This window comes from Cynocephalus volans, chromosome 2, assembly GCF_027409185.1.
Source record: "Cynocephalus volans isolate mCynVol1 chromosome 2, mCynVol1.pri, whole genome shotgun sequence".
Taxonomy (NCBI): Eukaryota; Metazoa; Chordata; class Mammalia; order Dermoptera; family Cynocephalidae; genus Cynocephalus; species Cynocephalus volans.
The window spans coordinates 207,008,220-207,031,529 of NC_084461.1; the positions used below are offsets into that span (position 1 = coordinate 207,008,220).

The 23,310-nt window shown below is 47.8% G+C and overlaps 1 protein-coding gene, 1 non-coding gene and 1 gene segment (V, D, J or C); 2 read left to right on the plus strand and 1 right to left on the minus strand.

Moving 5' to 3' along the window:
* Window positions 1-1,788: 1,788 nt before the first annotated feature.
* LOC134371277 (U6 spliceosomal RNA) lies at window positions 1,789-1,895 on the minus strand. Its single transcript, XR_010022718.1, has one exon. It is a non-coding gene; the product is annotated as a U6 spliceosomal RNA (small nuclear RNA).
* An 11,012-nt stretch (window positions 1,896-12,907) lies between these two features.
* Window positions 12,908-15,215, plus strand: LOC134369154 (immunoglobulin lambda variable 3-16-like). The segment is given in 3 exon segments: window positions 12,908-12,953; window positions 13,380-13,683; window positions 15,197-15,215. Coding segments are annotated over 3 exon segments (369 nt in total).
* Window positions 15,216-20,518: 5,303 nt separating this feature from the next.
* The window catches only part of LOC134369152 (immunoglobulin lambda-1 light chain-like), a 58,511-nt gene continuing 55,719 nt past the window's right edge, over window positions 20,519-23,310 (plus strand). Inside the window, exons 1-2 of the mRNA XM_063085355.1 lie at window positions 20,519-20,564; window positions 20,719-21,009. Coding sequence (XP_062941425.1) covers window positions 20,519-20,564; window positions 20,719-21,009 — 337 coding nt within the window. The remainder of the gene's footprint in view (window positions 20,565-20,718; window positions 21,010-23,310) is intronic.

A 23,310-nucleotide genomic window follows, 5' to 3' on the forward strand; every position in this document is an offset into this window, starting at 1 on the left:
ACAAGACTCTAGACCAATTGGAATTGGCAGATATCTATAGAACATTCCATCCAACAACCTCAGAATATTCATTCTTCTCATCAGCACATGGATCATTCTCCAGGATAGATCACATATTAGGTCACAAATCAAGTCTCAATAAATTCAAAAAAATTGGAATTATCCCATGTATTTTCTCAGACCACAATGGATTAAAACTAGAAATTAATAACAAACAAAACTCTGGAAACTATACAAACACATGGAAATTAAACAGCATTCTACTTAATGACATATGGGTCCAAGAAGAAATCAAGCAGGAAATCAAAAAATTTATTGAAACTTATGAAAATAATGATACATCATACCAAAACCTGTGGGATACTACAAAAGCAGTATTAAGGGGGAAATTTTTTGCATTAAATGCTCACTTCAGAAGAATGAAAAGATGGCAAGTGAACAACCTAACACTTCATCTTAAAGAACTAGAAAAACAAGAACAATCCAAACCTAAAGTTAGCAGACGGAAAGAAATCATTAAGAACAGAGCAGAACTGAATGAAATTGAAACCCAAAAAACAATACAAAAGATCTATGAATCAAAAAGTTGGTTTTTTGAAAAGATAAATAAAATTGACAAACCATTAGCATGGCTAACATAAAAAAGAAGAGAGAAGACTCAAATAACAAAAATTAGAAATGAAAAAGGCGATATTACAACTGATTTATCTGAAATACAAGGAATCATTCAAGACTACTATAAACAACTATATGCCAACAAATTTGAAAATCTGGAGAAAATGGATAAATTCCTGGACACACACAAGCTCCCCAAACTGAACCATGAAGACGTAGAAAATTTGAACAGACCAATAACAATGAAGGAGATTGAAGCTGTTATCAGAAGGCTCCCAACAAAGAAAAGCCCAGGACCAGATGGATTCACAGCAGAATTTTACCGAACATTCAAAGAGGAATTGACACCGATTCTTTACAAACTATTCCAAAAGATTGAGACAGACGCAAATCTCCCAAACTCATTCTATGAAGCAAACATCATCCTGATACCAAAACCAGGTAAAGATATAACCAAAAAAGAAAACTACAGGCCGATATGCTTGATGAATATAGATGCAAAAATCCTCACTAAAATACTAGCAAACAGAATACAGCAACACATACGTCAAATTATTCACCACGATCAAGTGGGATTCATCCCAGGGATGCAAGGTTGGTTCAACATACGCAAATCAATAAATGTGATACACCATATTAATAAACTCAAACACAAGGACCATACGATCATCTCTATAGATGCTGAAAAAGCATTTGATAAAGTTCAGCACTCATTCATGACAAAGACCCTCTATAAGTTAGGTATAGAGGGAAAGTATCTCAACATAATTAAAGCCATATATGACAAACCCACTGCCAATATCATCCTGAATGGGGAAAAGCTGAAAGCTTTTCCTGTAAGAACAGGAACTAGACAAGGATGCCCACTCTCACCACTCCTATTCAACATAGTGTTGGAAGTACTAGCCAGAGCAGTCAGAGAAGAGAAGGAAATAAAGGGCATCCAGATTGGAAAAGATGAGGTCAAACTGTCCCTGTTTGCAGATGACATGATCCTATATATCGAACAGCCTAAAACCTCTACAAAAAAACTCTTGGAATTGATAAATGATTTCAGCACAGTAGCAGGATACAAAATCAACACACAAAAATCAGTAGCATTTCTTTTTTTTTTTTTTTTTTAGCTCCCACTTTTTTTTTTTTTTAATTTTATTTTGTCGATATACATTGTGGAAAAATATGGAACGCTTCACGAATTTGCGTGTCATCCTTGCGCAGGGGCCATGCTAATCTTCTCTGTATCGTTCCAATTTTAGTATATGTGCTGCCGAAGCGAGCACAAATCAGTAGCATTTCTATTCTCCAATAGTGAACATGCAGAACGAGAAATCAAGAAAACCTGCCCATTTACAATAGCCACCAAAAAAATAAAATACTTAGGAATTGAGTTAACCAAAGAGGTGAAAAATCTCTATAACGAGAACCACAAACCACTGCTGAGAGAAATTAGAGAGGATACAAGAAGATGGAAAGATATCCCATGCTCTTGGATTGGAAGAATCAACATACTGAAAATGTCCATACTACCCAAAGTGATATACAAATTCAATGCAATCCCCATCAAAATTCCAAGCATGTTTTTCTCAGAAATGGAAAAAACTATTCAGACATTTATATGGAACAATAAAAGACCACGCATAGCCAAAGCAATGCTCAGCAAAAAAAATAAAGCTGGAGGCATAACACTACCTGACTTTAAGCTATACTACAAAGCTATAATAACCAAAACAGTATGGTACTGGCATAAAAACAGACACACTGACCAATGGAATAGAATAGAGAATCCAGAAATCAACCCACACACTTACTGCCATCTGATCTTTGACAAAGGCACCAAGCCTATTCACTGGGGAAGGGACTGCCTCTTCAGCAAATGGTGCTGGGATAACTGGATATCCATATGCAGGAGAATGATACTAGATCCATACCTCTCACCGTATACTAAAATCAACTCAAAATGGATTAAGGATTTAAATATACACCCTGAAACAATAAAACTTCTTAAAGAAAACATAGGAGAAACACTTCAGGAAATAGGACTGGACACAGACTTCATGAATACGACCCCAAAAGCACAGGCAACCAAAGGAAAAATAAACAAATGGGATTATATCAAACTAAAAATCTTCTGCACAGCAAAAGAAACAATTAACAGAGTTAAAAGACAACCAACAGAGTGGGAGAAAATATTTGCAAAATATACATCTGACAAAGGATTCATATCCAGAATATAAAAGGAACTCAAACAACTTTACAAGAAGAAAACAAGCAACCCAATTAAAAAATGGGCAAAAGAGCTAAGTAGGCATTTCTCTAAGGAAGATATACAAATGGCCAACAGACATATGAAAAAATGCTCAACATCACTCAGCATCTGGGAAATGCAAATCAAAACCACACTGAGATACCATCTAACCCCAGTTAGGATGGCTAAAATCCAAAAGACTCTGAATGATAAATGCTGGTGAGGTTGCGGAGAAAAAGGAACTGTCATACATTGTTGGTGGGACTGCAAAATGGTGCAGCCTCTATGGAAAATGGTATGGAGGTTCCTCAAACAATTGCAGATAGATCTACCATACGACCCAGCTATCCCACTGTTGGGAATATACCCAGAGGAATGGAAATCATCAAGTCGAAGGTATACCTGTTCCCAATGTTCATCGCAGCACTCTTTACAATAGCCAAGAGTTGGAACCAACCCAAATGTCCATCATCAGATGAGTGGATACGGAAAATGTGGTACATCTACACAATGGAACACTACTCAGCTATAAAAACGAATGAAATACTGCCATTTGCAACAACATGGATGGACCTTGAGAGAGTTATATTAAGTGAAACAAGTCAGGCACAGAAAGAGAAATACCACATGTTCTCACTTATTGGTGGGAGCTAAAAATTAATATATAAATTCACACACACAAAAAAAAAATAAAAACGGGTTGGGGGGGAAAGAAGATATAACAACCACAATTACTTGAAGTTGATATGACAAGCAAACAGAAAGGACATTGTTGGGGGGGAGGGGGAGAGGGAGGAGGGAGGGAGGTTTTGGTGATGGGGAGCAATAATCAGCCACAATGTATATTGACAAAATAAAATTTAAAAAAAAGAAAAAGAAAAAAGACTTCAGTTCTTAGTGTGACAGTTGTTATGTTTTGACAATAACATAAACAGAATCCTGATCATAATTTGTCAGGAGACAATCGTGACATGATGAGCAACACCAGTAGTCTGATGTCCCCAGTGTCACCATTGACATGGGCTACTTTTTTACCTGCCATGGAAGGAGCAGAGGGAGCAGCCCCACCTCTGTCCACACAACTTAGGGAGGACAGTGCCCCTGACTACAGAAGAAAGGGATGTGACAAGAGGAGCTGGCAGGCCTGGGATGAGGGAGGGAGGAAGATCTGCCGCTTGGGGCCCATGTGTGTGCATGCATGTGTGTGTGTGTGTAAAGAGGATGACTGAGGGGTCTTGACACACCTGTGACACCCAGGACAAGGCTGGGATGCATGCGCCTGTGTTGGGGCAGTCCTTTCTCACTCAGCTCCAGAGAGCCTGGGAACCTGCCCTAGTGTTGCTTTGTGTTGCTTTGCCCCCCCATGGATTTGTCACCCCACTTCCCCTGGGTGACGGAGATGCAAAGGATTACTCAAAGCCCATCTCTTCTAAGCAGTGAGAAACCCCGAAGTGGTTAATCTTCCCAGGACCCTCCAGCAAGAGGGATCCCTTCCGAAGGAAATTAACCCCAAATTGGGGTTCTCTTCCTGCATTTATTATCCAGACCAGGAAGTTACAGGAAGAGAACATAGATGGGGTTATAGTGTAACAATATAGGCTGTAAACTTTCAGTGAAACAAGCCAGATGACATTCCAGTAGACGATTAACAAAAGCTTGATCTTAGCAAACATTCCTTCTCCCTCTAACAGTTTTCCAGTATCTTAACATTTCAATCAGTAACTAGTCTATCCTTGAGCCAGCAACCTGCTGTGCCACAAATCTTTATCTTACACCAGAGACTTTATAGCCTGAGGAAAATTTCCAGTCTTCTGCAAGGTCAATATTTGAAACTGCAAGGCTTTGAAAAACCAGGCCCTGTGAGGTACATATGCTTTGTGGTATATTCCACACCCTAGGCCCTGGGGACAGGGCCCACTTTTACACCCTCACAGAAGCCCAGCCCAGCTCTGCTCAGCAGGGAGGAAGGAAGTAGATTTGCAGGAAGAGACTCCCTTCCTCAGGACAAGAGAGGCTGCAGCCCCTCCCCAGCTGTGGGCTCTGAGGCAGAGCTCTGGGGCATCTCCACGGTGGCCTGGACCCCTCCCCTGCTCACCATCCTCACTCTTTGCACAGGTGCTGCCTCCCAGGGCTCAGCCCCCAAGACCAGGGATCAGCCTGGCCCCGGCCTTCAGCTCAGCACAGGGGCTGCTGCAGGGTGTGGGACCCCTGGGAATGAGACCCTCAGCCTCAGACTCACCTCTGCTCTTGTCTCCTGCAGCCTCTGTGGCCTGCTCTGTACTGACTCAGTTGCCTTCGGTGTCAGTGGCACTGGGAGGCACAGGTAGGTTCACCCCATCAGATAGACAGCTTAGGAAGCTATTATATGCACGGGTATCAGCAGAAGCCAGGCAAGGCCCCTGTGCTGGTCATCTATGATGATAATGACTGGCTTACAGTAATACCTGACTGATTCTCCAGCTCTAACTCGGAGAACACAGACACCCTGACCATCACTGGGGTCCAGGATGAGGACGAGGCTGACTATCACTGTCAGATGTGGTATGCTGACACTGATGAGCCCACAGTGACACACTCATGGGGAAGTGAGACACAAACCCCCTTCCCCATCTGTGCCATACTCTTCCTGCAGCTGCAGGAGGACTGTACACGAAGCCAGGTTTGGCCCAGGTCACCAACATCTGAGTCTCCCAGGCTACCCTTTCCTCCCTGCTGTCCAAGCAGGCTTGGCAGAGGGTGTGTCGGGGATAGATTTAGGATTGGCAGGAGCAGGATGTCCTAGTGTATCCTTGGATGGGGTGTGAGTTTGGGAAAGTGGACCATAGTGGAAGGGCAGACATAGGGAGATATCTGCACAGGCTTAAAAAGCCCAAAGCTACAAGAGGGACATCTCAGCTTTCAGTTCAATGTAATCATTGTTGTGTCTCCTGGAAAAACCATCCCTCCTTTTGCAACTAAGACATCTCAGAGCATAAGGTCTTGGAGAGAGGATGCAATGCATGGTGCTAGTGGATCACCTGGAGTAACAGTGAGTGGAGCCACACCCATTTTCCACCTTCATTCTGGACCTACAAGTGCTGGCTGTGGGAGAAACAGCACCATGTACTGACCACAAATTTAGAACATTCACTGCATCCTGGAACACATTGCCCCAACCCCACAAGTGTTTGCCCCACCTTCTGGTACCGTAACTGAGTATTCAAACGGCCTTTATACCATTTATACAAACCAGATCCCTCAGAATGTTGGGAAAGGTGGTAATATATTGAATTTAATGAGTAGGTGCTAATCACCACCCTTTATTTGCTATAAAATGAGTTACTTAGTGAGAAGCCCCCATGTAGAAAACCTTAGTGGTAGAAGTGTTCTGTAATCCACAAAGAATAGTTATAGCAGAAGCATTACAGTGAAAGAAAGCACACCTCTATATAGAGTAAATGTCTTTTCCAGTAAGAACAAAGAGCTATCCCCTCCATGACGGAAGGGGTCCAATATAATTAATCTCAAGCCGGTACCTGGCTGTTTCGTACAGAGAAGAGAATCATATAGGGAACTCAGTGCTGGTCTCTGCTGTTGACATCTGGTCACTCAGCAGTGACTATAGCTAGGTCAGCTTTAGTGAGTGGAAATCCCTTTTTATGAGCCCATGGATAACCTCCATCCCTACCACCATGGGCACTTAGTCATTGAGCCCACTGGGCAACAGCAGCAGTGGTTGGAGCAAGATGCTGATGGTATCTATGGAATGAGTCACCCTGTCACCGGATTATCAAAATCACTGCCTTCTGAGGTTACACTTTAGTGAGCGTTACATAGGAGACAAATTTCCTCAAATTCTCTGACCATGTGGAGAGCTGTATTCACATATCTCTTCCCCAGAAATATCTGTCACCAATTTTCTGCTTCTATTTTTCCATGTCCCTGACCATCTAGACAAACTATAAGTCACAGCTCATGAATTAGTATATAGCCATACCTCTGGCCATCTCTCTTTCTAGGCAAAATGTACGCTGCTCAAACTTTTGTCTTATTCTGAGAATATTCCTCCACCACTGCTGTCAGGGACGTCCTAGAATAGGGCTGTCATGCTAAAACTGTCTACTACTTGTTCCATATCATGCAGAAAACTCTGTAAAGCAGGACTGAGTGATTTCCTCCTCAGTCAGCTGGTCATAGGGACCTCCCCATGAGGCCATGTGTGTGGATTGAGAGAGAGAAGGTAATGTAGTAGGAATTGAGTTCATGACTATTTGGGCCACTTAATTGTGCTTCCCGACCCAGTCAACCAGATATCATACATAGTACTTCCATTTAATGATGAAGAGCAGCTCTGAATGTCCATCCTGTGGCTGGTGGGTCAGACCATACCCTGTTCACAAAGGCAGCTCAGGCCACATGGTAAGTTAAATGGCCCTTGGTCAAACAGGCAGCCTCTGCTAAGGCCCAGAGGCCTTTGTAGTCTTGATAAAAATGGAGATTTGTGCTCATACATATCAAATAAGAATTTGTGAGCTGCCCATTTATTTCAGATCTAGGAACACATGATCAACTAGACAGCACCAGTGATAACTGTCAAATTGTTCTGATTACTTTTTTGGCTCAGCTCTACATTAAAAATAATGGCACAATACGTGTGGGGTATAGGGAAGACTGCTGGACATGACAATTCCTCTTTAAACATCAACCTTAACTGACCTTCAAGGTTACAGGTCAAATCACTAGCAAGACTCTCCATGGAAGCCCTGAGATTGTGACAGGGCCGATTGGACCTAGGAGGGGGAGTTTGGGAGCTGAAGGTGTGGACTAACTGGAAGCCCCTATCCTCTGCTTCTCTTGAGGCCTGTCACTTCTAAAAACCTGAAAAGGCCCATTCAGATGGCCGGTGATTGTTGGTCTGATTTACTCATCTGGGAAGACTCCTTCACGGGGGACATCAGGGGCTGAGGAAGCTCTGCCCAGCCGTATGACCTCCAGAAGGCAGAGCTCTGGGTCATCTCCTCCATGGCCTGGACCCTTCCCCTGATGCTGCTCCTCATTCTCTGCCCAGGGGCTGCCCCCCAGGCCCTGCCAAAGCTCAGCCCCCACAGGACCCTGAGCTGGACCTTCCTCAAACCCTGAGGTCAGCCTATGCACAGCCTCAGGTCAGGTAACCCTTGGAATGGGTCCCCCATCCTCAGGCCCCCTCTCCTGTCCTGCTCTCTTTTGCAGGCTCTGTGGTCTCCTATGTGATGGCACAGGTTTCCTCGGTGTCAGGGGCCTTGGAACAGATGGCCATGGTGCCCTGCTCTGGAGACAACATCGTGGATGATAATTCTCACTGACACCAGCAGAAGCCCAGCCAGGCCTCGATTCTGACTACATATAAAAAGAGTGAGTGACTCTTAGAAATCCCTGACCCATTCTCTGGCACTAACTCAGGCATCGCGGCCACTCTGACCATCAGTGGAGACCAGGCAGGGAAGAGGCTGACTATTGCTGTGCCACCTACTATGGCAGTGCAGGCAGCTGCAGTGACCCACAGTGACACACGCGTGTGGGACATGCCCCCACCCCACTGTCACTCTCACCTACCCTCTAAGCACTGCACATCAGGCCTTAGGGTTAGGCCTCCTCTCTGTTCCTGATTTGGCCCCTCCAGGGCTGGGAGACTCTGAGCAGGTTCTCTGTCCTCTCAGGCCCTCCGTGTGCCATTATAAACTGGGCTGGGTGAGCTGTTCAGAGCTATGAGACTGTTGTCAAGTTTAGAGGAGACACAAATGGTTTAGGAATTTATCATCTATCATTTGGCCTCAGATGTGATCATACATCACACAGGAGAGGAGAGACCTAGATCAGATGGTGCAATCCTACTGGAATTCCTCTTCCCCTTGGGGAGAACCAGCCCAGAGGAGGTTCCAGGGACCATGTCTAATTTGGATTCCTGGATGAGGCATCCCCCACATAAGGGGTGTCTGAGGCCTGGTGAGAACTGGAGACCCAGCCCCTGCATGGCCAGGGCATTTCCTGTTCTGACATTTCACAGGTACTGCAGAGGAAGTGCAGATACTACCTTGGGTCCACCCAGGGACTTTCCCCAGGATCAGTATCCTCCTGCTTTCCCCAAATCCCAAGAAGGGGAAAATGGTGACAGATGATGACCCTACCCACTGATGCACATAAGTAGCAAGATCTAGTGACAGAATAGGAAGTTGAAGGAACCTGTCATCTAAAGATTGAATTTTCAGTGCTGAATACCAGCTGCCCACCTCCCACCAAGATGTTCATGTACATCTTAAAAACATGGATCATGAGGATTACAAGTGAATAGGGCTATGAAGTTTTCAAAATGTATTCTGTCTACCCTCTTGGTTGTTGTCTTAGTTGATTTAGCGTTGCTGTGACAGAACACCTGAGGTTGCATGAACCATAGTGAAAAGAAGTTTATTTGGCTCATGAGTCTGGTGGCTGGAAAGCCCAAACTTGAGCAGCTGCATCTGGCAAAGGCCTCAGGCTGCTTCCATTCATGGCAGAAAGCTGAACGGGAGCAGGTGTGTGCAAAAGAATCACAAGGAGAGAGAGGAGGCAAGAGAGAATCCAAGGAAGCCAGACACTTTAACAGCCTCCTCTCATTGAAACTCTCCTGAACAAGAACTCACTCACCCCTCAACAGGGCATTAATCTATGCATAAGGATCCACCCCATGACTCAGACACCTCCCATGAGGCCGCACATCCCAACACTACCCCACTGGCAATTAAACTTTAACATGAGTTTTTGTGGAGGCAAACCACATCCAACCATAGAAGTCACATAATATGATCTTCTACATAGATTTTATTAGAATTTGTGTTCTACACGTCTTATGTCTAAATTTGTGATTTCTGGAAGAGTAGATGGGTGCAGAAGACAATCTCTTTAAAGACATTTTCCATCACATGAACCAGTACACACATTTCTGCAAGGACCTGAATTTCTAGTGATGGAGATTCTTGGATTGAAAATAAAACTAAGTCTTTGGGAAAACCAAGATACAAAAAGAAGCCATGACACATTTCCCTGCTGCTTGGGCTGCACTGAGGACAGACTCAGCGAGCTGCAGCCTCACGGAGACACCCCTGGATATCCGCATTAGGAAGTGACAGTATTTTCCACCCTTTCAGCACAACTTGAGACAGGTGAGGGACCCCTTCTCAGATCCTCTGCTCCCTGAGAACTTGGAGTCCATAGAAAAGGAAAGACTCCTGAACCCAAGATGACCATACCCTAGAAACAAGATGTCCTCATCTTCCTGGGATAGCTCCAGCACTGGATTTCCAGAAGGAATAGCTTCCTGCTTGTGTGGAGAGCCAGGTGCAGGGAGGGAGCCTCACACATGTGCGAGCAGGACAGAGCCCACCTCATCCAGTGGGAAGGAAATGTGCTCCTCTCAAGTCTGACCCAGAATGACTCACAGCACACCTACGCAGGATACCACATGACAGCCAAGGCTACCTGTGAGCCAAGTCTTAATGCTCTGCAAGAAAATATCTTTCACAAGACTTGAGTAAAATTGTATAAGAGGCTACTTTCCTCTTCATATTGCTTTGGCTGATGGTTCTAGTAATTGACTTTCAGGACATTTGCAAAAGGTAAAAGTCTCAGGGAGGGAATTTACTAGAAAAGAAAAACAGAACTTCCTCTATCTACACTCCAGGCTTGTATCAGAGCTGATACCTTCATTGAGGTGGATGAACTACATGAGAAAGATAATCCTTCTCCCCTCTAAAAATCAATGACAATTACAGTTGAGTTATTATATCTACAAATTATGTTTACGGCTAATAGACCACGAGCTGTCAATACACTATTTTATATGTGGATCTAAGCAAGATTTCAAAGACTCTTCTGCAGTAATGACATCATGAAAAGGCTGCTCTAGTTGCTTTGAATCGGAAAGTATTTTATTTTGATGTTTCTGATCAGCCCCAAAAAGTGCAAGGACCTGGCCACCACCGAGGTGCCTGACCCACCTCATGTGCAGGTCGGCAGCACCACCCACAGGCATCTGGGAGAACTGACAAGGAGAAGCTGTCTCCATCACGGCCCAGAAAATTTGGCTGAAGATTTTCCCACACCCCCTCCCCCAGCCCCGCCTGGTTCCAGTAACTCAGAAGAGGTGATTATTTAGGACCTGGACATCTCTGACCCTGTGCTTCTCTCTTTCTCCTCAGGAAACCTGGGGGACATAAATCACCTTCTCAGCCCCTTCCCTTCTCTGTCCAGAGCACCCACCACCCTTTGTGTCTCCCCAGGTTAGCAAGTCTTGGGACATTAGGGAAAGCAGGGATCAGTCACCCATAGGAGTCCCAATCAGGGGGGCCAAAGCAGCCCACACCCCCACACAGCTGCACGAAGGGCACAGGGAAGGTGACTAGAAGGACAACAACCACTCCACCCAGTGGCTTCAGCACCAGATATGTCAGGGAAGGGCCAGGGGGTGGGACTGAGCCCACCTGCGCCCAACCTGCACCTGCCCAGCAGCACCGTCCTAGAGGCCACAGCATGTGCCAAGTGCTGCCAAGATCACCTGATTTATCACCTGGAAATTCACCCTCCCCTCACATCACAATATATCATTAAGGATCCAAATACTTCACTTACAAAAAAGTCACATCTGCCTTGAACTCATTTGAATCCCGGGTCCCTTTATGTTTGTCACTACTCTTTCAGATCCTTGAAAACACCATGTCTCTCCCCTACAGCACAATGACATAACTCTTCTTCCACTCCCTTGCTGTCACTGTCTCCTCATTCCCTCCTGAGAGCAGATCCAGAGACCCCTCTTCAGAGAGGCCACCCCCACCCTCTGATGACCGAGCAGCCAGCCTGTCATCTCCTGTCTAAGTTATTCATTAATTATCTTCTGAGCACATAACACGGCACACTTCCTTCCCTAACATTATTTTTACTATTAGGTTTCTGGTGATAAATGTTTCCAAAATTAGTCAGAAATATTTTTTCACTGCAAGGAAATTCATGGCAAACACACACAGGAAAAAACAGGTTGCTATTTTTCCCAAAAAATAATTAGTCTGTGGTTAGACGGTGCTTATTCTCCAGATAACTCACAAATTCCATCAGGGACCCAGAATATTTTCAATTATTCTGAGGCCTCCAGCAGCCAGTGTGGAGCAGCCACCAGGGGGCAGAAGAGAGTCACCTGGTAAAGCCACCTGTGCAGGGCAGGGGCCTGGGCACCAGGGGGATTCTAACATGAAGAAAGGGTTAGTGACCATGGCCTGAGACTTGAAGGAAAAGTTATCAGTATTCTCCTATAATATCATCCTTGACACTGACATACAAATTCTGGCTTCCTGTCTCTCAGATCTGGCTCTTGTAAAATTTGCCTATTTCTCTGGTACGTACGTACACAGGTAATTCTTCCCTGCCCTGCCCTGCACCCCCACCCAGCCCATCCCAATCAAGTTAAAACTCTGTAACTGTCAAACCTTTCTCAAGCACCAGATGTTCCCCTTCCCTAGGACACACTGGGGATACTGAGGCACAGCACCTATGACCTGCCCCTGCAGGATCTCACTAAGGACAAAAACTTACAGCATTTGACGGATTTTTAAAAACTTGATGAACACTTGGCAAGAAAGGAGTTATACTTTGGCTCTTCAGCTCAGGACCTGTGATCTGGGATAGGACACCGTACCTGTCTTAGACTCTTACTATCACCTGTAGAATGATTTCAGTAAATGCATTCGTCACCTCTGAGCTCTACCTGGACAGCTCAGGAGTAAGGCCAGGACACACACCAGGGTGGAGATCTTGGCCCAGACTATGGAAACAGCAGGTGAAGGGGAATCCCCTGGGCTGAGTGTGGGTCTGCAGCGGATGTCCCGCCCTCTCTGGGGCCCTGGGGCTGAGCCCTGCTCTGGAAACCACAAAGCTCCTCAAGCAGCAGCCCCTGAGCTCGGGCTGATTTGCATCAGGGGCAGCTCCCTCCAGCAAGGGGATAAGACAGGCCTGGGAGGACCCTGCCCAGCCTGGGCATCAGGAAGCAGCAGCAGGGGCACCTCCACCATGGCCTGGACCCCTCTGCTCCTCAGCCTCCTCGTTCACTGCACAGGTGCTGTCCCTGGACTCCCACCCATCCCCCAGCTCCAGGGCCCTGAGACCAGCCTGGCCCTGACTCTGAGCTCAGCAGGGCCCTGCCTGGGGTGGGCAGAAGGCTCAGGACCCTGCTGCAGGATGAGGGGCTGCTGGGGCTAGAACCCCACACACTTGCTCACTGGCTTGTGTGAGCCTGAGGGGCTGCCCCTGCCAGGAGAAAAGGGCGGTTTCTCATTTGCCTAAAGGCTCCATCCACAAACCAAGGCCATGGGCCATCGAGCTAAGATTGATGGGAGGGATCATCGTGGGGGCCCAGAAAATCCCTACAGCTGGACCAGGCTAGGCTAGGAGCAGGAGGTCTCAGTTCACACCAAAAATGCAAGGGATCGCCTTGGTAGGGTCTTTCATCTTAATGTCCTCTTCTCCTTTTCTCCCCATGCAGGGTCCGCGACCTCCTATGTGGTGACTCAGGCACCCTCGGTGTCGGTGCCTCTGGGACAGATGGCCTCGATCACATGCTCTGGAGAAAAGCTCTCAGATAGCTATGTTCACTGGTACCAGCAGAAGCCAGGCCAAGCCCCTTTGCTGGTCATCTATGAGGATAACAAACGGCCCTCAGGGATCCCAGACAGATTCTCCGGCTCCAGCTCAGGGAACACAGCCACCCTGACCATCAGCGGGGCCCAGAATGGGGACGAGGCTGACTATTACTGTGCCACAGCTCGTGGCAGTGGGAGCAGCTGGCTGTGACTCACGATGACACAGACAGATGGGGACATGGGACAGGAACCTCCCACCCAGTCTGGCTCTCACTCTCACCTGCCCTCTGAGCAATGACCATGAACTTGGTCTCAACTCACTCGGATGTTTTCTCACTACAACCCAAGCAACAGGAAAAGCCTGTCAGATTTCCATTCCTCACTGGAAATCTAGGGCCCTGCAGAGAATAGTTCACAGGTTACAGGATGGAAAATGTCTCCCAAGAGCCTGGTTCCTGCATTAGAAACCAACAGCCTTTTCCCTCCCTTTTCACACAGATTGTGGCAGGACAGGGAACCTGTTCTCTGATTTTCTGTCCCTGACAACATGGACTTGAGAGATAAAGGATTGTGAGCCCAGGAGGACCATGTCACTGGATGAGAAGTGCTGATCTGGCCAGACCTGCTCTGGGTGTCTTAGAACAAGAGTCGTCCTACTGTGCATGAGAAGAAGTGAGCATGTGGCTCTCAGGCATGAGCAAGGACAGAAACCAACCTTATAAAAAGTCTAATAATTTCATTATAAATGACATGACCTTGTTACAAAACCACATGGATCTGTATCGGGATTCTCCCGTAGGGGCTGCCACGAATGTGAGGTTTTACTCCCAACACATATTCCTGGGTTATGGTGGAGTCTGCTGGATTCTGCAGCCCCAGCAGCAGGACAGCTGACCCCACTGCCTGGACCTGCTGCAGAGATTCCTGCTCTGGGACCCCAAACATGAGGCAGCCTTTCCTCGCTCCTGAGGTTTGGGTTGGAGCAACATCCCCAAGTATGAAATATGCTGCGTACACAAACCAGTGTGACCACACAGGCTTCGTGCTGCTTCCTTCTTGGTGGGAGGTGTAGGATATGATAGTGTGTCCTTTATTTTGTGGTAAATGGCTCCGATTGCTGAAGAAACTAGACCATAAAGATTTCTACCAATATGGAGGAATGAATTTTCTTACAGTCTAACGTCCACTCTCTGAGTGCGTGAGACTAAATACTTGTATCTATCTGCCATTTCATGCACATCTGATGCAATGACCATGACATGGTGAGCCCTGGAACGTTCTCCTGAGTGTCCAGATGGCCCAAGCCTCCATGACTATATAATGACAGGGAAGGCAGAGTCAATGAAGCCGAGGGGATAAAGTGTAAACGTGGAGTGTCGTCCATTCTGCGTGATGCGTGCTGTGTCTGATCTGCTCTCTCAGAGGCATAGAGAGCTCAGTTTCCACATCAACGGGCACACTGTGCACCTGCAGACAGATCACCCTGCCTAGTGGATTCCACAACTGGCACAAAAATTATAGTGGGGCTAAAACCTAAATGGATCTGCAAAAATCTACTTTCACCTTGCAGGGTTCATCCAACTTTTCTAAGGGCCGAGCCAATCAACTAAGTGGAAATAAAATTCAACCACAACCCATGAGATTTGGGGTCTTTAAAGGTAGAACTAGTCTACGACAGTACCTCCGCCGGAGTATCATTTTTTTTTATTCACTGTCTAAGGTGGGGTGGAGGTGGGTGAAGACTCACGATTAATCATATGCATAAAGGGCCAGATAGTAAATATTTTATAGTGTTTGCCTCTCGCATGGTCTCTGCGGCAAATACTTGATATTGTGGTACTTACATGAAAGCAGCCACTGAGAAAACTTAAACAAACGGGCAGGGCTGGGTTCCAATAAATCCTTATCTTAAAACAAAAACAGAAAATAGATGCTAGCCATAGGATGCTGAGTAGGGACCTTCCTTAGGTGGCTGTTCTTTGTGCAGTGGGTTCTGGGTTAGAAAATTTGCACAGGTCCAGAAGCTGCATATGAGATTGGTGTTGACTTTGGGGCAACTTCCTCAGGCATCCTTGATTACTTTTTATAGTTTACAATGAACAGTGCCCTTGAGGGCTGTCTGGCTATTAGGCTCAAGAGATGCTGGGTTCTTGGAACCCTCCCGGGGGCTCTCTGCAGGAGAGCCCATCAACAGCCCCTCTGATCTCGTTGCTCTTTGTAATCGTCCCACCTTGCTTCTGGAGGTTGTGTCTCCATATGGCCTGCTATTCTGGGACACTGTTATCCTTGTTACTATCAGGAGCCCATGTCTATCAGAGCCTCCTACCACCAGCACTGGCCTACAGAGCCTCTCAGTAATGCAGGTGCCTCTCATCATCACCTGCTTTGATAATTTGGTAAATGGCATGTCCTCAGGGCCTCCTGCAGAACATAGCCATCTATGGAACGTTTCTCAAGACCAACACCTGTAAAAGAGAACAGAAGCAGGACTGGACAGAGAGTGATTTCAGGCTTTGATGAAGGGTTAGGGAGACCTCAGCCAACCCATGGAGAGGTCTAAGGCTGAGAAATCTCTTCTTTTTCTCTGCATTATCGTGAAGTGAGCAAGTCTTTAAATTCTTGCACTGATGCATCATTGGAAGGTCACTCTCTTTTGCCTACAGGAATTTCCCAGGAGGGCTGAGAGATAACAACAGAATTCCCAGTAGAAGGGGGAATAATACCTTCAGTCCTGCTGTTGATTTTGGCTGGTGCAGATGGCAGCCAATCTCCCTGGGGAAGATGCTTCCCAATTCCACCCCTGCTCCCCACATGCCCGTTTAGCACCCAGCAGTCCTCGCAGCCCTGCCTAGGACTCAGCTCCACCCCATCTACCTCCACCACCACCCACTAAGGAAGGTGGCCCATCTCTGTGCTCATTAACAGGCCCTATGGGCTCCACGTTCCCACATCACCAGCTCTGCAGCAGTCTGCACTCATCTCTCTCCCCAGAGATATCATGACTCATTCTGGTATGTTTCCCAAGGATATCTCTATATATTTGTTAAATTTGTGAAATAATTATTTACAGGGCTTAGGGAGTTAGATAATTTATTCATGTGTGTCTCTGTGGGGGGCAAATGAGAGATCCTGATTATACCCATAATTCTTATTTTACAGAATCTTACAGGTTACTCGTCTATTTTATTTCTTTATTCCGCAAATAGATTTTGAACCTCTGCTGTGTGCCAGATTGTGTGCTAAGCCACACTCAGAAGGAGAAATTCAGTCTCTTAATAAGTCTGTAAACATTCACATATAAAACACACAGAAAATTTATCATATTTCTATGATTCTCGACTCTGCGAATCTGGGTGTGTCACCCACATGTCCAGACTCGGGTCCATGCAACAGGGACCTGAACACTCCCTGCCTCTCAGAACTCCTGGGAGGGATAAACAGTGCAGTGTGTATGGAGCACAGAGCAGATTGTTGACATATGACAATTCCTCCTTAAACATCATTGAGTGACCTGACCTGTCATGAGCTAAGTCAGTGTTGGAGGCAGGGCTGGTCCCTGCTCCTGGGCTCCTCCTCCAGTGCTCTCTGCACTCAACACCATGGAGGGCACAGCCCCAGGGCCCAGAGTCCCCAGAGCTAAAAATGGACAGAGGTGGAAGTTGAGCAAAGAATTTCTTAAGATCTTGGAACCTCAGCTCCACCTTCCTATCTCCTTGGTCATTCTAGAACACAGGACCTGGGTCAGTAGCAAGGACAGGATCTCCTTGTCCCGTAGAAAGAGCAGAGCCTTCTGAGTTGGCCACAGAGAAAGAGCAAAGGTCATAATAAAGACTGAGCACATGGTGACTGTCATAAGTGCAGGACCTTCCATGGAGGCCCTGAGGTGATGACAGGGTCTCCTTGGGCCCAGGAGGAAGCGTTTGTGGAAATGAGGGTGTGGACTAAGGTGAGGCACCTCTCCTCTCTGTTTCTCTTGGGACCATTAACTTTATAAAAACTCAGACTGCCTCCTAAGGCAGCTAGTGAGGACTGGTCTGAATTACATACCCGTGCGGTCTCTTCCTTTGGGACATGTCAGGGCTGTGGAAGGCCCAGCTGGGTCTTCAGGAAGAAGAGTTCTGGCTGTCCCCACCATGGCTTGGACTCCTTTCCTCCTTTCTCGCTTCACTTTCTGCACAGGGGCTGCCACCCTGGCCCTGCTCACAGGCTCAGTATCCACAGGACCCTAAGCCTGGTTTGACCTTGAGCTCAGCCCAGGGGATGCAGCAGGAGGTGACCTTCTAGAATGACCCACTCATTCACCTAAACTTGCAGGACATGCAGTAGTAGAAAGATTCAGCTGCCCCCTGTAGAGGTGATCATGAGACACCTGTCACTCATCTGCTCAGGACAGAGTGGAGCTGGTGACAATGCAGAGAGAACCAGCAGGAACCGGCCAGGCCCTGCACAGCCTCAGCAGCCTCCCAATCCCCACAGATGCTCCAGCCCTAACCTGGCACAGCCCACTGACCACCACCCCCTGCAGGCTGAGGTGGCCCCTAATGACAGCCAGGCCAGGATGTGGAATGGCAGTGAGCCACGAGGAACACGAGCCCTGCACCCAGCCTCGCCCTCATGTTCCCCTCCCTCCCGCCCTGGTCACACTCTGCCTCAAAGAGCACAGGACCTGAATTCAAGACACCTGGCTCAACCTGGACTTGAATCCTCTTTCCTTGGTTGTCCTGGGCATCTTAGTCTTGCTGGGACTCAATGTTACCTGCTGTGAAATAGGGAGGCTTATACTGACCTTAAGAAATGTTTTTATTTTCCCAAATTAAATTATACAAATGACAAAAAGGGACCTTTTTAATTCAAGAGAGACTCTGCAGGGGTCTGTGAGTGGCACAGTTCTTAAAGTCCAGTCCTTCCCCTTCAGGAATCCCAGGAAAGAGTCTCATCAAAGAGTGTGTTTTCTGTATGGTGGGAACGGGCATCTTCAGGTCTGAATAAGCATGAGGTTCCGTGTTTCGTCAAAACGCCAGACTAGGCTAGTGTCTTAGGTCAGGCGGCCGTAACAAATGCCACAGACTGGGCTGCTTAACCAGCATTTACTGCTCACAGTTCCGGAGGTGAAAGTCCAGGGCCAACATGGCTGTAGATTCGGCTCCTGGTGAGGGCCGTCTTCCCGGCTGTGGACTGCCACCTTCTCACTGCTCCTCACGGGACTTTCCTTGGTGCCTGAACGTGGAGAGAAAGGCTCTCTGGTATCTTCCTCTTCTCATAAGGACAATAATCCCATCATGACACCTTCACTCTCGTGACCTCATCTAAACTAATTAATCCCCAAAGGCCCACCTCCTAATGTCAGCCTTGGTGGTGAGGCTTTCAAGGTGAATTTGGGGGTGAAGCAAACTCCCCCCCATAACAGCTATTGTGGAAATACTCCCACATAAACTCTGAAAGGTGTACGATGAAGTAAAAATAATAGTAATAGTGCTAAAAATGACAACAACAATAATAATACTAGTGGTGATTTAATTGAACAATTGAACCTTAGTGCCAGAAACATCCTATGTTCCCACTGAGGACACCAGTGCTCTTATAGGGGTGAAGGGAGCGTAAGTCTTGGTTCCAAATACATAGAGGTGGCCTGGGTCCCTATAGAGTGTCACACAGGTTACTCTGAACCTTGACACTTTGCAGAAGAGTTACAGTTTATCCTGCACTCTTCCTTCATCTGTCAAAACCATAGACTAGGTAAGAGCTTTTCAGCCCTGACACTCAGTTACAAGAACTGCACCTGCCCCACGTCCCTGCACACTGCTGCGTATGCAACCTCTCTGTGCCGGCTGAGCAGGGAAGGGTGGGCACAGCTGGCGCAGTGTGAGAAAGACTCCCTGGTCCACACCCTCTCAAGTGATAGATGCTTTCGGGGAACCTGGAGGAGGGAAGCTCCGGGTCCTACTCTCCTCCACCAGCAGGGAGCAGCAGAGCTGCAGCCAGAAGAGAGGCTGGGGCTGCCCAGGTGGAGCCTGAGAGAGACCAGCATTGGGGGGGGGGGCAACAGTTATCCAAGGGTCAGTCCTAGGATTTGAAATCAGAACAGTCCATCCTGTGCCCTTGGGCTCTACTGACCATATTCCGAGGGTCAAACTCACAGCGTCACCCCAGGACACTGACAGGAGTCCAGGCACAGGGAGGGCCTCACCTGGGAAATGCAGCTGGAGGAGCCTGGTCCCAGGTGTCAGCCTGGGAAGCTCCTGCACAAGCTCAGCAGAGCCTAAATTTGGTTTCTTTATTTTGGTTTTCTGCCTTTTTAACAATTACACATAAAACATTGATGGGGGGGGAATGAATCAAAGAGTTGACACTGCCAATTGCTAGTCTATATGAAATGCGGGGTGTCATAGACTAGAACAAACACCACATGTGAGATGCTACTAGAAGTCGTGGTGGATCTGCGAAGGCAGACGGTGGTGTAATAAGCAAACTCCTATATGCGATGTCATTTTTAAAATCCTGACAATGCAGAGCCCCATTCTTGTGAAATTTAAAGGATGAGAGCAAAAGTACATCTGAGGGGCCCAGAGGGGAGAGGAGGAAGACAACGGGTCACGAGCCACCTTCTGCTGAGGCAGCGTCATCCACCATCTCTCAGCAGGCCCAGCTCAGCCCAGGCCAGGCTCCTGGAAGGTCAGCAGCCCTGCTGAGCCTGAGCCAGGACAGACCACGGCCCAGGATGGTTGGGACAGAGGTCACATTGTCACTCCATGGGAAGGTGGCTGTGATCACAGACCTGGGAGGCTGAGGCTGTTTTTCTGACCAGAGAAGTCTGACGGATGCTGGGGGTGGTGGGGGGCCCCACCCTCCCTCCTCAGTCCCAGGTTCTGCCCATACAGCTGCTGTTAGTGGCCCCACCTCAATGAGCAGTCCCAGAGGAGTAAATTTGCATAAAGACCAAACACTCACTGCCCCAAAGAACCTGAGAGGGAATAAGAGAGGCCTGAGGGAGCCCAAGTGTGCTGTGGGGTCTCAGGAGACAGAGCTCTGGCGTGTCTCCACCATGGCCTGGACCCCTTTCCTGCTCCCCGTCCTCACTCTCTGCACAGGTGCTGCCACCCTGGCCCTGCCCGCAGGCTCCCCACAGGACCCTTAACTGGGCCTACTCCGAACCCTGAGCTCAGCTCTGGCACAACCTCTGGGAAGGGACTCTCTGGGATGGGTTCTTAATCTTCAAGCTCCCTCTTCTCTCCTCTCTTTCAGGTTCTGTGTTCGCCTATGAACTGACACAGCCACCCTCGGTGTCTGTGTCCCTTGGACAGACGGCCAAGATCACCTGCTCTGGAGATGCAGTGGATAAAAGATACTCTCACTGGTACCAGCAGAAGGCAGGCCAGACCCCTGTGCTGGTTATATACAAAGACAGTGAGAGACCCTCAGGGATCCCTGACCGATTCTCTGGGTCCAGCTCGGGGAAGACAGTCACGCTGACCATCAGTGGGGCTCAGGCTGAGGATGAGGCTGACTACTACTGTCAGTCATCAGACAGCAGTGGTATTCTCACAGTGACAAAGGCAGATGGGGGAGTGAGACACAAACCCCTTCCACATCTGTGCCACACTCTTCCTCCAACCCAGGAAGACTGTACACACAGCCATGAGCAAGTCTGGCCCAGATCACCCAGCTCTGAGACCCCCAGGCTGCCCTTTCCTCCCACCCTCCAGACAGGCACTGCAGAGGGGATGTCAGGAGTGGATTTCGGTTGTCCTGGTGCTGTTTGATCTGGGTATGACTTGGGAAAAGAAGACCTGTATGGAAGGACAGACAGAGGGAGACATCCATCCAGTGTTCATGGTGCCTGGATTTTCTTGTGTGGTGACTGGGACACTCCTTAGCCCATGTGAATTGAACACAACCTGCTTGTTAACTTCGTGAAGGTCATGTTGACAGTTTCTGCAGATAATAAAAATCAGCTGTAGAGATGTGCATCCCATTACCCTCCTCATCGTCCATTCCAGCCTACAAGTCTAAGGTCCCAAGGCCAGAGCTGTGGGAAAATAACGTGCACAAATATGAAAGCAAGATGATAAGGACAGTGCTGAGACACACAAGGGAGCTGCATGAGGAAATGAGATCCAGGATGGGTTCATTCGTACGGGACAGCTCCCTCATGAGAATGCTGCCTGACAGGCCATTGAGAAGGTCGTGATATATTCATGGGGTACAGGTATAGCATGTACATATATAGTTTATCTTCTTGTGTCTGTGTCTGGCTTTGGGATCAAAGTAATGCTGGCCTCAGAGAATGAGTAGGGAAGGGTTCCCTGATCCTCTGTATTCTGAAAGGGTTCATGTAGGATTGGTATTATTTCTTCCTTAAATATATGATAAAATTTATCAGTAAATCCATTTGAAACTGGGCTTTTCTTATTATGGTGATTTTTAATTGCTAATTTTTTTCCTTGTCTATTCAGATTTTGTACTTCTTCATGAGTTAAATTTGATCATTTATGTCTTTCTAGAAATTTGTCCACTTCATTTAAATTATCTAAAATGGAGATCCAATCAAGGTGGCAGAATAGACGGTCCGCAGCGCCACTCTCTCCCACAAATCAACCAGTTCACAACTATAAAAATGTAACATCAGCCAAACCGGAGCCACTGGAGCTCAGGGGAAGAGGAGAGACCAACGGAGTTCATGAAGGCGGGAGAAACTATGATGAGAGAATGAAAAAGCTGCTCTGAGCATTTTGGGCTGCAGCCACTATAAGGCTGGAGCTGATGAGTGCATGGAGCAGGAGCCGCAGCTGTGCCCTTCAGAAGGAGTTACTTGGAGGCGGCAGGAGAGAAGAGGGCCTCGGTGGCCCCCAGGACAACAAGACCACTAATAGGATTCATGTGGACCCACGCAGGAGCGAGGAGCCAGAACAACTGAGAAAAGGGAGCAGGTGAGTCATCGCAAGGGACCAGTGCAGGGCCCATCCCATGGGAAGTGTTTGGAGCACGGGTGGTGGGGGAGACGGGCCCACCAGGGGAACACTGGGAAACAGCAAGGACAGCTGATCTGCCCCCAATCAGTGCAGGACCACTCAGAGGAGACTGGTCAGGAATGCAGAATTGCATGGGGTGCAGTTTGATGAAAAAACTCAGGCCCAGATCAGAGATTCTACAGAATACAGATCCACTGGGTCTCTGGAGAGCTGGAAGTGCCTATAAGGTCAGCCATTAAACCCTGAGCTGCACAAAAAGCCTTCCCTAGGGAAACAGCAGCAAAGTAGCAATTTAAACAACCACACAGCTTAAGTACTGGTTCCCACAGGAAGTTCCCTCATGTTAGAAGCAAAGGACAAAAAATTAGTTCCAGCCCAGGCACACCACCAGCACCTTGAGGTCTGCCTGGGAAATGGAGGCTTGGATCTGGGGACTGGACCCCACTCCCATTTCCAGGCAAACTGCGCCAGTGCCTCAGGGCCAGCCTGGGGACCTGAAGCATGGAGAAGAAGACTGGACCCCCTCCCACAACCAGGCACACTGAGCCAGCACGTTAGGGCTCACCCAGGGACCCGGGGTATGGAGTTGGGGACCGGACCACCCTCCCACAACCAAGCACAATGTGCCAGCATGTCAGAGCCCACCCAGGGACCCAAGGCATGGAGAAGGGGACTGGACCTCTCTCTCACAACCAGGCACACCACACCAGCACCTTGGGCCCTGCCCAGGGACCCAGGGCATGGAAAAGGGGACTGGACCACCCTCCCACAGCCAGGAACACAATGCCAACACCTCAAAGCCCACCCAGGGACCCAGAGCGTGGAGAAGGGGACCAGACCTCTCTCCCACAATCAGGCACACCAA